Source organism: Lycium barbarum, chromosome 8 (genome assembly GCF_019175385.1).
Source record: "Lycium barbarum isolate Lr01 chromosome 8, ASM1917538v2, whole genome shotgun sequence".
Classification (NCBI taxonomy): domain Eukaryota; kingdom Viridiplantae; phylum Streptophyta; class Magnoliopsida; order Solanales; family Solanaceae; genus Lycium; species Lycium barbarum.
The window spans coordinates 131,212,575-131,224,782 of record NC_083344.1 but is presented as its reverse complement, the minus strand read 5'-3'; the positions used below and the strand labels follow the sequence as shown (position 1 = coordinate 131,224,782).

The window sequence follows — 12,208 nt, the reverse complement described above, 5'->3', positions numbered from 1 at the left end:
AAAAATAATTCATCCAATACGAGAGGTTCAACCAAGGTATAATATATCTCATTCAATGCTCCCACCAAGGTTTGATCTCATGTTATTGGCATAAAAAAGAAGTGAGTAAAAAAGAGAGGTTAAACCACCAAACCAAATTGATAAATATTACAATGTAGACACTTTTTATTTTTTATATTGTTCACTAATGCTATCTAACTCGTTTTCATAAATTGAATTTCGAACCTCGAAATTGACATTCAAAATATTATTACCACTGGATTAGCATCTCGAAATAAATTTTTTATCATTAGATTTTTACTAGAGAAGAATGAAATTTTTGCACAAATTTGGGGGAAAATTCAAATTGAATGGGATAACGGGCGTTTTTTGGAAAATCGGCTCGGCCAAACCGCCTTGTCCGCGTAGATCTCGAAAAAAATACCCTGAATAAAAAAAAATCGCGTAAATCGGACATCCCAGCGCAAAGTTAAGTTTCAACAATTTACAACTAATTTTCTACCTATGCTCCGGTCCTTATTTTTTATTTACGTGAGTGAAGAGGCATATGTATACTTGATGTAATGAGCCGATATTATTGTACGCTAAAAAAATATTAAGTTCTATATAAAATATTTATATTCCAACGTTTTGAAACGTGACTAATCTTAGGTCAAAGTATGAAAAAAAACCTAAAGACAACAAGTTTCCAAACTTACTTCGAGGCAGTTTACAACCCCTAAAGCGACGATCCAAATATATATGTATACTTGATTTAATGAGCGGACATTATTTTACGCTAAAAAAAATATTAAGTTCTATATAAAATATTTATATTCCGGTGTTTTGAAACGTGACTAATCTTCGGTCAAAATACAAAAAAAAACTTAATTTTGAGTTTGATTTCCAAAGAACAAAGATGACAAGTTTCCAAGCAAACAAAACTTACTTCGGGGCACTTTACAATCCCTAAAACGACGATCCAAACGTTTAGGTATACTTGATGTAATGAGCCGACGTTATTGTACGCAAAAAAATATATTAAGTTCTATATAAAACATTGATATTTCGGGATTTTGAAACATGACTAATCTTTGCTCAAAGTATGGAAAAAACGTGATTTTTGATAGCTTAAAAAAAGAAAAAAAAGAAAAAATACCCCCTTTCAAGCACAGAATCTGTGCGTGAAAGGACCAAATTCAAAAAGTTAAAGTTTGGTCCTTTCACGCACAGATTCTATGCGTGAAGCCTAGTTTGATTTTTTTTTTTAATGGATTAGTTTGGTTCTAAATTTTTTTTTTTGGGTTACAAAAGTGTCGGGCTCCCTTATAAATGCAAATATTCAATACTAGTATCTAATATACTATATCTTTAGAGAATCTTTTCCAAGTTGCAAAAATTAAACCCACCTAATAATGTTTGATTTGAAAGTCGTTATGATTACTGCAATTCCTTCCTGACCATTGCTAGATTGTAATAATAATAATAATAATAATAATAATAATAATAATAATAATAATAATAATAATAGTATCATCAACATGATAGATGTACCAAGCTTAATTATCCTAATATTATTATTATTTTCAGAAGAAAACGAAAGACATTTTGTTTTAAGGGAAACAAGCACAACAAAATGGCGTTTGTCTCTAAGTTTGCATAAATAATTTTGCAAACTCAATTAGTATATGTAATACTTTTTAGTTTTGTATAAACACAAAAACATTTTTTGGTGGAGCTTGGTTAAAACGCAATTTTGTACGGATACGCTTTTTTTTTTTTTAAATAATCTTTTGATCAATTTTTAAACCACGCATCAAGTCTGCAAAACTAGACTCCATTTGACAAATAAAAATGGGAAAAGAATCAAATTTACCCTCTAAATATGATTTATAATTCAGATTTATCCTCCGTAAAAATTTGGAATCAAATTCACCCTTACCCGTTAGGATACTTAATAAATTTACCCTTATTACTAATGGAACACATGGAGCAGTGACGTGACAAGTGTCTAGTTAAATAAAAACACATGGCATATGACTCATTTGTTAATTAAAAAGAAACTTTTAGCAAAAAGAAAAATCCTAATTTCTAAACCCACTTAACCTGCCTATCTCCTACTTGTTCCTGCCCTGGTCATGTCAATGGAATATTTAACCCCTCTTCTTCTCCCTTTCTTCTTCAATTTTCAGAGGACTTAACCTCAGAAGAAAAATATAATCTTTTTTTAAAGGTTTCCTTTACGGGTCGTTTGGTAGGTAGTTAAAATTATCTTAAAATTATAATTTTGGGACTAATTTATCTTATTTATTGGAAGTATTTTATAAAATAATCCCAGTATAAGTGGGATAAGAAGGATATTCCATCTCTTGGGATGGGATGTATTTTATACCTTATTTGATACAAGGTATAAATTTATTTCGGGATAAATTTATACCTTCTACCAAATATGGTACAAAAAATTAGTGCTGGAATATCCCAGCTTATACCATACACCAAACGACCCCTAATGTGTTCAATCACAGGAATATATCTATGTCGAAAAGAAACCAATCCGGCGGCCATGGAAACTTTAGCTACAGTAAATAAATGCACTGACAAAGTGAAAGAAATATGAAATTTTCTTAAAGATAAAATATTCTTAGCCAAAACTAAATGGAAACCGTATCTTTGACATACAAAATCAAGGGTCAAAATATAAAAGAATATTTGAGACTACGATTCCAATGGAAGATTATGTAATCGTTAATTACTAGGAGCTTCTTTTATCCCCTTCATCACCGGCAAAAAGCTCTCACTTCGTGTGGACTTTGTTGCTGTGCTTCAATTGCAGGTGTAATTAGTATTAATTACCAAATGAGTTAAATGTCATGTGTTTTCATTTAACTGGACACTTGCTATGTCATTGCTCCATTTATCCATTCCGTCGGTGATAAGAGCAAATTTATCAAGTATACTAATGACGAGAGAGAATTTGATCTCAAATTTTGATAGAGGAAAAATTTAAACTATAAATCATACTTGGAGAATAAATTTGACTCTTTTCCCAATAAAAATTGATACAATATAACTTCGTCAACCTGAAACTACACGAAGATCTAGCATAATAAGATTACATTAACTAATCAAATTCTATAAATTAAATATAACTAATTTAAACTTTAGTTTTGATTTCATTAGGTAGATTTTAAGATTTTTGATAAAATAATTTGTATTCCTCCTCATTGTTAGTAATATTCTTTCGTCTTTTAAAAAGAAACTCACCATAACCTTTCTACTGTAGTAATAAATTGATTTCTCACTCCTATAACTTCTCTCTCTTTCTTGTAAAAAAAAAAATACTCCTTCTTCGGTTCACTTTTACTTATCCACCATATTATAAATAAATTTTTACATTTACTTATCCATTTTAGCATATCAAGAAAATATATTTTTTTCTTCTTGTTTTACTTTTAACATTAATTACCCAATTTCATATCATTCTCCAAGTCCAATAAAACAATACATCAATTGTGATAAAATACATACTTCATTTATTAATTCTTACGAGGCGTGAAAAGTCAAAAGTGAATAAGTAAAAATCAATGGAGGGAGTATTAAGTTATGGAGCTTACCATACTGATTAATTCAAACCGTAGTGAATTCGATTAAGGTTCTAACCAATTCATATCAGTTCCAAGTTCCATTTTAAGCTAAGCTAATTCAGTCCCTATCAAAAATTGATTTTACTCAAATTCGAGATTTCTAGTTAACGATGGGGAGACAATTACCAGATTAATGTAACCTTGGTAGTTGATAGTTTGTTTGGCCAAGTTTTTTTTTTTTTCAAAATTACTTATTTTAAAAAAAGTGAGGTGTTTGGTTAAGCTTTTAGGAGAAAATATATGTTTCTAGGAAGTAACATAAACAGTTTTTCAGAAGAAAAAAAATAGCTTTTGTCCTATTTTGAAAAGTATTTTTGAGAAAAATACACTTAGAAATACTTTTTAAAAGCTTGACCAAACACTAATTGCTGCTCAAACGTGTTTTTTAAATTAATTGGCCAAACACGAACTGCTTTTTGCCAAAATTAATTTTTGAAAAAAAAAATACTTTTTAAAATAAACTGATTTTAGAAATTTGGCTAAACAGGCTATAAGTAATAAATCTTTGGGGTCATTCTGGTTCGTGAGATAAGATGGGATATTTGAGTTTAAATTTATAATACTTTATTTGATTGAAGAAATAAATTTATATATGTCAATTTATCCGATAAATTTTAGTACTCCCTCTGTTTCAATTTATATGAATCTATTTTTCTTTAGTCCGTATCAAAATGAATGACCTCTTTCCTAATTTAAAAATAAATTCACTTTATGAAATAATTTACAGCCACACAAATATTCAAGACTTATTTTGAATCACAAGTTTAAAATTTTTTCACTTTTTCTTAAATATCGTACCCAATTAAACAGGTTCACATAAATTAAAACGGAGAGAGTATTATTTTATCTCACTCTCAAGTGTAATAACGACTATAATTCTAGAATAACTTTAAGTCTGCGAATCAAATCCACTATATAATCCGGAGATAACTTAGAATAATCCTTATCGATTAGCCCACTAACCCATAAAATTACATTAATCTGGAGTTATCAAACCAAAAAATGACACCATCAACGGAAAAAACGGCTCCTACAAAGTTCCCATATACTACTACACAACTCATAAATCCTTCAGTTTCAACTCTCTCTGCATGAACATATCTCTCTCTGTATATAATATAAACACACACACAAAAACGTATACAACCAAAACAGTTTCTTTTTCTTTTCTTCATCATCATATATACTACTCTACTACTATATGAATATAAAAATATTCACCATTTTCTTTGAATTTTTCACAAATGGCGGGTCTTTTTACAACTCTTAAACCAACCACATATTCTTTAACATCTTCTTTGTTATATTTACTTACAATTCTTTCTATATCACTTGCTGCTTTTGCTTTTGTTCTTCAATGGCGTGGCGGGTTACCCGACCCGAATACCCGATGGGTAGTACCCGAAGATGATCCGAGTGATTTTCGGGTCATGGGTCGGTCAAAACCCGTACGTTCATCGTATGATTGTGAAGATATTCTTGGACAGAGTCGTATGCCATCGTTTCCATACTTCAGGGATTGGAAGTTTAGTTTCGGGTCGGATCTTAGGCCTAAGGTTCGTTTCATGGTTTGTTTAAGTTTTATCCTTGGTGGGTTTTTAATTGAAAATATTTACGCTATGTAGTTTATAGTTTGTTACTCGATTTAGTCCGTATTTGTGTATAAACACCTTTTATACAGTATTATACACTTTGTACGAAGGTTGATACGTCATGCTTTCCCCTCATGTATAATGTTGTATAATACAATAATAACCAGTATAATCTCATGAGTGGATTGCGTTATAATATTATATAGTGGGCTCGTGGCGTAATAGTTTATGTCGGGGCCTTGCATATTTTTTGAAAGTTTCGCTTTTCTTAATCTTGTTTTTGGGTTGTGCTCTTTTTGCCTTTATTATTGATAACTTCATGTTGAAGTATTAGTATTTAAACTTTATTCATTGAAAAAAGATGGACACGTTTCTGTTTTTATTTGCCAATTGTCATTTTGCTACTGTGGATGAATTGTGAAAAAGTTGGTTTGATGATGCTGGGGTCCACCTGTTTGATAAACCAAAGTCTTTGCTCATTAGGTCTTGGCATTTTCTGATTGTATAGAATCAGGTTCAATTCATTTTTGTATATTTTACTCTGCTAATATATAACTAGAGACTACATTTTTTTCATGTGTGTCGTTAATTTGTGGTCACCTTTTAAGTCTCATATTCATATTCATTCAAACTACCACTTGTGGGACTACAATGCGTATGTTATTGTTATAGTATTCATATTCTGAGGTGCTGATATGTTTTAAGAACAAAAGTAATCACACTCTTGAAGTAATGGAAGCAGGGGTGGAGCTAGCTTATAGGTTTTGGTTCACGTGAAACCAGTAGCTTTTGCCTAGATCATGTATACATATTAAGAAATTTACTAAATATCTTTAAATATTTGACGATGAACCTAGTTACTATTATTGTATATTAGCTTGAGAAGTCGCATAGGGGACCCATAAACTTCAAATTCTAACTTTGTCGCTGAATATAAGTATCCAAAATAGACTGAATCTTGGTGAATGTTGAAGCAATATAATACGTGTATTTCTATTTGATTTTAAATGTCATGGAGCAGGATTAGGATGAGCTAATTTTATCATTGTACAAGGTCCTTTCCTTATTTACTTTTGTCTATTTAGATTTTTCTCTCAAGTTTCAAGTTTGATGTTCATGCTTCTGTCTAAGCGTGATTGGGAGTTCTTGAAACATATTTCTCCAAAGAAGATAGAGTGTGGCATACTGGTATCTCAACAGAAGATTAATGAATATTCAAGCAAAGAACTGAAATTAACAGTAAATAGTTAATCTTGAAAAGAGTGTTGAATTGACAGTAACTAAAAAGAAAGTATCAAAGAAAAAGGAGAGCAAGTAAGTTGTAGTAAGTAGTATTCATGGCGAAGATTGATATATGACATGGTGAGGATGTCATACAAATGAGTCTATGACATCATTTAGACATTGTAAGATTTTCATTTTATATAGTTGCAGAACAAACAATTGGCATGATTAGGGAGCATAATTGTCCCTTTTTAATTTTAACTCACTTTTCTAAGATCATGCCCCTTGTTTGCTCATCTCTTTCGAATTTAGCAGTTGCAGAATTTTGTAGATTTGTATTCTAGGCACTTGATAAATAAAATAAAGCATTTTGAAAGGATGTGCTAATTCCTTTTAATGCGGTACCTATACCATTCTAGGCTATGTTCATGCTTTCAATGAGTGCAATTGCACTGGAGAATTTTCCCTTCAATTTTTCCTATTTATTCCTCTGAAACGGGAATTGCAATTGTATATTTACTGTAACTGTCTCAGATATTTAAGTTAAGCGCTAGTATTCTCCCCCTCCCCCAAAACCAACCCCCCGCCCCGACAACTCTCTTCTGTTGGACTTAAAATTATTCTATATGAGTACCCTAAGGGACATGTTACCTTTATGTGATCTTAGGTATCAATCACTACAAGTACGTCCGCTGGCTTAGAGCAGATCCTACCCTGGATATTTTATCATAAGGTTATTGGTGTAACAAACTTTTTCCTGTTTGTGGAGGGAAAATCTGCATCCCCCAATGTATCTAACGTGCTTGAATCCATTCCAGTAAGTGTTCATATCTCCTTAATATTTCCATTATCGTTATTTTGTCTTGAACATTCTGTTTCATCATCTCTACTGTTTTGCGTATTTGGACTTTGACATGTTTCATCTCTTGATTAATATACAAAATTTGTATACTTGACAGGGAGTAAGAGTTGTATATAGAACAAGAGACCTAGAGGATGCACAAGCCAAAAGGTAACTGATCTTTGAATATTTTATTCATATTTTGTGCCTAAACTATGAAGATGAGGTCTCCGTTCAGTAGAGTCTATATTATTTCCTATTGCTTTGGTAAATGTTTCTTATCCCTTCTGAGTCGATATTATTTCCTATTGCTTTGGTAAATGTTTGTTATCCCTTCAGTGGGTTTTATTTTCTGTATTTAGCCTCGTATCATTCAATTGCTTTATGTTGCTAATGGATGCAAGTAATAGTCACACTTCAAAACCCAAGGAGGAGAGACTATTTATCCAAAGCTAGATGAGGAAAATCAAAGCTTGACTATAAAAGCGGAACTTATTATAGCTTTTGTCTTCTTGTCTTCTTTTATTTATAAGTGAGATCAATTTATTCATCAGAGATTGCTAAAGAAGAGACTTTTCTTTTCTACAATCTTGACTTCTCAATTTCAAAAAAGCAACTTTTTCCTGGAAAAGTTGAGGGCATTTAATATCAGGTTGTAATATACTTTGGTGAAGAAGTGATTATTCAAGTTAGCAACTTAAATCAAATTAAATTTAGAGAGTTAAATTTCCGTTTGGGCTAGTTGACATGTTCTGTTCCCTACATATTTCATCGCACCTCTCTAGTAAGTGCACTTATTATTTGATATACTGATCTATAATGTCTTGTGTCCTAGTCGGATCTGGAATGAAACTTGGCTGGCTGGATTCTTCTATCAACCATGCAACTACGAGTTATTTGTTAAGCAGTCTCTTAACATGGAAATGGCCATTGTTATGGCAAGGGTATGATTGCAATAACTTCATCTCTTTCAAGTTATGGTTGCCTTTTGATACACTTCATTGCCTTATAACTCTATAGGAAGCTGGTGTGGACTGGATCATTCATCTTGACACAGATGAACTATTGCATCCAGCTGGAACTAGTGAGTATTCTTTACGGCGACTTCTGGCAGATTTACCCGAAGATGTTGATATGGCGGTCTTCCCTAATTATGTAAGTATTTGAGCTTGCTTTAGGCTGTTCCCTAACTATGTGTAAGCATGTAATTACTTGCGCAAATAACCAAAAAGCATGCACTTGCTTCCTTTTCATTTTCTGCAGTCTTTTCTTCTTGTTGGTATCTTCTCTGATGATGGCAAATATTTCAGGAGAGCAGTGTTGAGACAGATGATGTAAAGGAACCTTTTAGTGAAGTAAGATTTATTATGTCCTTTTTCTTATTTTTCAAGTTTTAGTGTTAAATTCAGTCGTGTTGCTGGAACATCCTCAGTCGCTATACATGAATATCTTTGATTTCTTTTAAAGATAAATATTTGGGGTGTCAAATGGACGGGGTGGGCTAGATTTGAGCGGGTTAAAATGGCTGAGTTAACCCACCCAAAAGTTAGTTGGGCTGAAATGGGTTGGGCCAAAATGCGCTAAAAAGCGGGTCATAACCCTACCCGCCCAATTTTTACTAAGTTTTAATTTCTTTGTTTTGTTCTTTTGTAACTTTTTAAGTACCTAATACAACATTTTTTTCTTTATTATGACTATATATAACATATCAAATTTTAAAAATGTCTTTTGAAAATAATTTGGACAAGGTTTTTATGGTTCAATTTGGGCAACCTATCGGCCCAACTTTTAGATGGGCTGAGCTGATAAATGGGCGGGTCAGTGACCTGCCCAAACTTGAGCGGGTTGGGTTGGTCATGTTTTCATAGGCTAATGTTGCCATCCCTAATAAATATGTATAACTTGTTGGCCGATACTTCTGAAGCAAGTACTTGGAAATTAAGATTTTAATTATGCAACAAAGTTTTCTACATATCTCCTTTTGAGACTGTTTACCAGTAATGCATCTATATCTTGTGGTAGGTCTCGATGTTCAAGAAGAATTATGACCATCTCCCGAAAGAAACTTACTTTGGCAACTACAAGGAAGCAACTCGTGGTAATCCTAACTACTTTTTGACTTATGGAAATGGCAAATCAGCTGCACGAGTTCAAGATCATCTTCGTCCTAATGGTGCTCACAGATGGCATAACTACATGAAAAGCCCAAAGTATGCTTGTTTGGCATGTAATTTCTAACTTGTTTTCCTTATATCTATATTTGTTTTTCATTTATTCCCAGTCCCCTAGAAGCAATGTGTTATCGAAGTTGGCAACACACAGTATGTCATGCTTTTTCACTTCTGTGTGTTCTTTAGAATGGTCTATTTTCTTTATCATGTATTTTTAACTATGGAGTTCATTTCATAAATAAATGATACTGGAGCGCGTAATTGTGTTTCCGCACTTGTCTAATAAAATGTATTTTCTTATTATTGTAGAGAGATCAAACTGGATGAGGCTGCTGTTCTGCACTACACATACCCCAAGTTCTCGGATTTAACGTCAAGACGAGATCGCTGTGGATGTAAACCTACAAAAGAAGATGTGAAAAGATGCTTCATGCTAGAATTTGACAGAGCTGTGAGTAATAGGCAGCTATTGGGCTTAATCATGTCAATCTAGATTACAATCATAATGTTATTGCAATTAAGCAAGTATTGAATGCTTAGTAAACTATGAATACTCTAACAGTGATATGTTGACATGCTAAGTGAACTAAGTGTTAATAGGGTCTAGTTATCTTGAAAATTAAAAAAAAAACTGATGAATTCAAAAATCTGGAAAGTAAGATATATGCAGAAAGCAGGGATTTTGTCCAAGGTGTGCTTACCTTTGTAAACAAATGTTTTTGGGGTCAAAAGATGGATTGTATAGTTTCTTTGTTGATCAATTTTCATCTTTATGGTGTAGGCTTTTATAATAGCTTCAACTGTGACGGAGGAGGAGATGCTTCGCTGGTAATAATTCTTTTAACTTCCCTTCCTCTGAATTCATGCTGATCTGTAGAGTACTTATTTCGTCAAATTCTTCCCTTGTTAGATGGTGAAATCCAATTAATAATGATCTGTAGTTCAAATGGTGCTTGATTTTCTTCTTGGTTTGTATCTTGGAAATGCTGACAGATTCATTCTTGGATCAGGTACCGTCAACATGTTGTTTGGACGGATAGAGCACTCATCCGGAAGCTTATCAAGAAGGGCATATTGACACGAATATATACTCCCATGGTAAGATCAAATGTTACTTGATTGACAAAGTTCATTTGGGTCTATCTTTGATGGCCGTCAATCCTCAAACCGACATAATTACAAGAAGCTGAGCTCATAAAACCTTTTTTCTGCCTGCAGGTCATTATACAGGGTTTGAAGCAATCTGGTGTTTTTGCTTCTGTTATTGCCTCGGCACATAGAGATATCATAAAAGAAGAGTCTTTATCTGCTACTGGAAATAGAAATGCCTCCGGATATCCTCATATTACTGATACTTTTCCGAGAAAGATGGGTCGTATATTGGAACCTCAAGCAACAAGAAGGAAATTCCTGGAATTTAGTGATGAAACTGATCGTCTTGCAATTCCACCCGAATCACCTCCTGGCATGGATGCCATTCACCTATACAAAATACCTTCTGAACAATAATTCTTCTTGAAGAAAAGCACACACTGATATACCCTTGGGAGATAGCTGTACATGAGTTGTGTCCATACTGGAAATTGGTTGCCATAGAATTGTTTCGAGTATCTAGCCAAGAATTCAGATTCATATCTTAGAGTCGCTTGGAATCATAGATAACTATTCTTAAAGATTTGGCCAATTCTTTTTTCTCCATCTTTTTATACCCTAGTGAGAGCTCAGAATTTTTTCAATTTTCAATGTGTAGACATGACAGAATGCTTTGGAGAGTGACAATTTCATTCATGGGGTATATTTATCATTTTAGATGTACAAGAACAGATCCCTTCCATGCCTCAAATCTTTCAAAGATTTTCTTACTTTTATTCTTGTGTGTGTGTGTGTGTGTCCTCGATCGAGCTTTTATTTTATTCAGTTGGCAATGATTGAATATATTCTATTCTGACTTCTATTTCTAGAACTGAATATGATTCTTATATTGTTAAGTATTAATTTGTTGCTAAATCCAGTTGATGAATGATGATGACAAATAGGTCTGGTACAAAAATAAGATCAGCACCTTGTGCATAAAGAGACTCTTTAGTCTTTTTTGCTAAAGTTTTACTTGTTGGGGGCCTCCTAGAAAATTCACCATTGTTGACTGTTGCCTTGGCTATTGAGCTCAGACTGCCAAGACACTTCTCTGTGCAAGTCATATGGTTACAAGTTTACGATGTACAACCTACAAAAGGCAACAGATGAACACTTTATCCTTCCAACATAGTTATGTTATTATTCAGTGTTTAGGATAATAAATTGAAAAGCTTTTGAACCTAGAATGCCAATTGGGGGACATTTAAATACGATATGCGGGTTAAAAAATTGCATACGTAACTTTATTATCAACCGTAAATTTTCATAACACTCTACATTTTTTTTTTTTTTTTTTTGCGGTGTCATTCTCCTTTGCTGTTTCTCGATTACTAAATAACTTTTTTGGACAGCTCAAAGTAATGGTTAGAACAATCAAGGCAACGATGAACGATATTTTTGTATTGCTGATTTTATCTATAAACTTATTAATTAACGATATGCTTATAGGTCAAATTATTCTTGCATGTTAGCAATCCAAACAAATGCTTAACCCATATCTTACCCCTTCAGAAGGAGAAAATGAGATGCCCCGGGCTTAGAAAGAAAGTGTAAAAGGTTTTGGTCATGTAGTTTTTCTGAGTTCGGAGCCTAAAGGGTATAAAAATACACGATATTTATCAA

The 12,208-nt window shown here is 32.8% G+C and overlaps 1 protein-coding gene across 1 annotated transcript; it reads left to right on the top strand.

The window, feature by feature from the left end:
* The first annotated feature begins 4,565 nt into the window (after positions 1 to 4,565).
* LOC132607487 (glycosyltransferase-like At2g41451) lies at positions 4,566 to 11,323 on the top strand. Its single transcript, XM_060321469.1, has 11 exons — positions 4,566 to 5,179; positions 7,107 to 7,256; positions 7,399 to 7,451; positions 8,116 to 8,224; positions 8,301 to 8,435; positions 8,591 to 8,635; positions 9,303 to 9,490; positions 9,761 to 9,902; positions 10,233 to 10,279; positions 10,462 to 10,549; positions 10,670 to 11,323. The coding sequence occupies exons 1-11, from the start codon at positions 4,868 to 4,870 to the stop codon at positions 10,958 to 10,960; spliced, it is 1,560 nt and encodes a 519-aa protein (XP_060177452.1). The 5' UTR covers positions 4,566 to 4,867; the 3' UTR covers positions 10,961 to 11,323.
* The last annotated feature ends 885 nt before the right edge of the window (positions 11,324 to 12,208 follow it).

Coding starts and splice junctions, on each gene's coding strand:
- LOC132607487 (XM_060321469.1), top strand. CDS start 4,868: ATGGCGGGTCTTTTTACAACTCTTAAACCAACCACATATTCTTTAACA. Junction 5,180..7,106: donor GGTCGGATCTTAGGCCTAAG/GTTCGTTTCATG, acceptor ATGTGATCTTAG/GTATCAATCACTACAAGTAC. Junction 7,452..8,115: donor GAGGATGCACAAGCCAAAAG/GTAACTGATCTT, acceptor CTTGTGTCCTAG/TCGGATCTGGAATGAAACTT.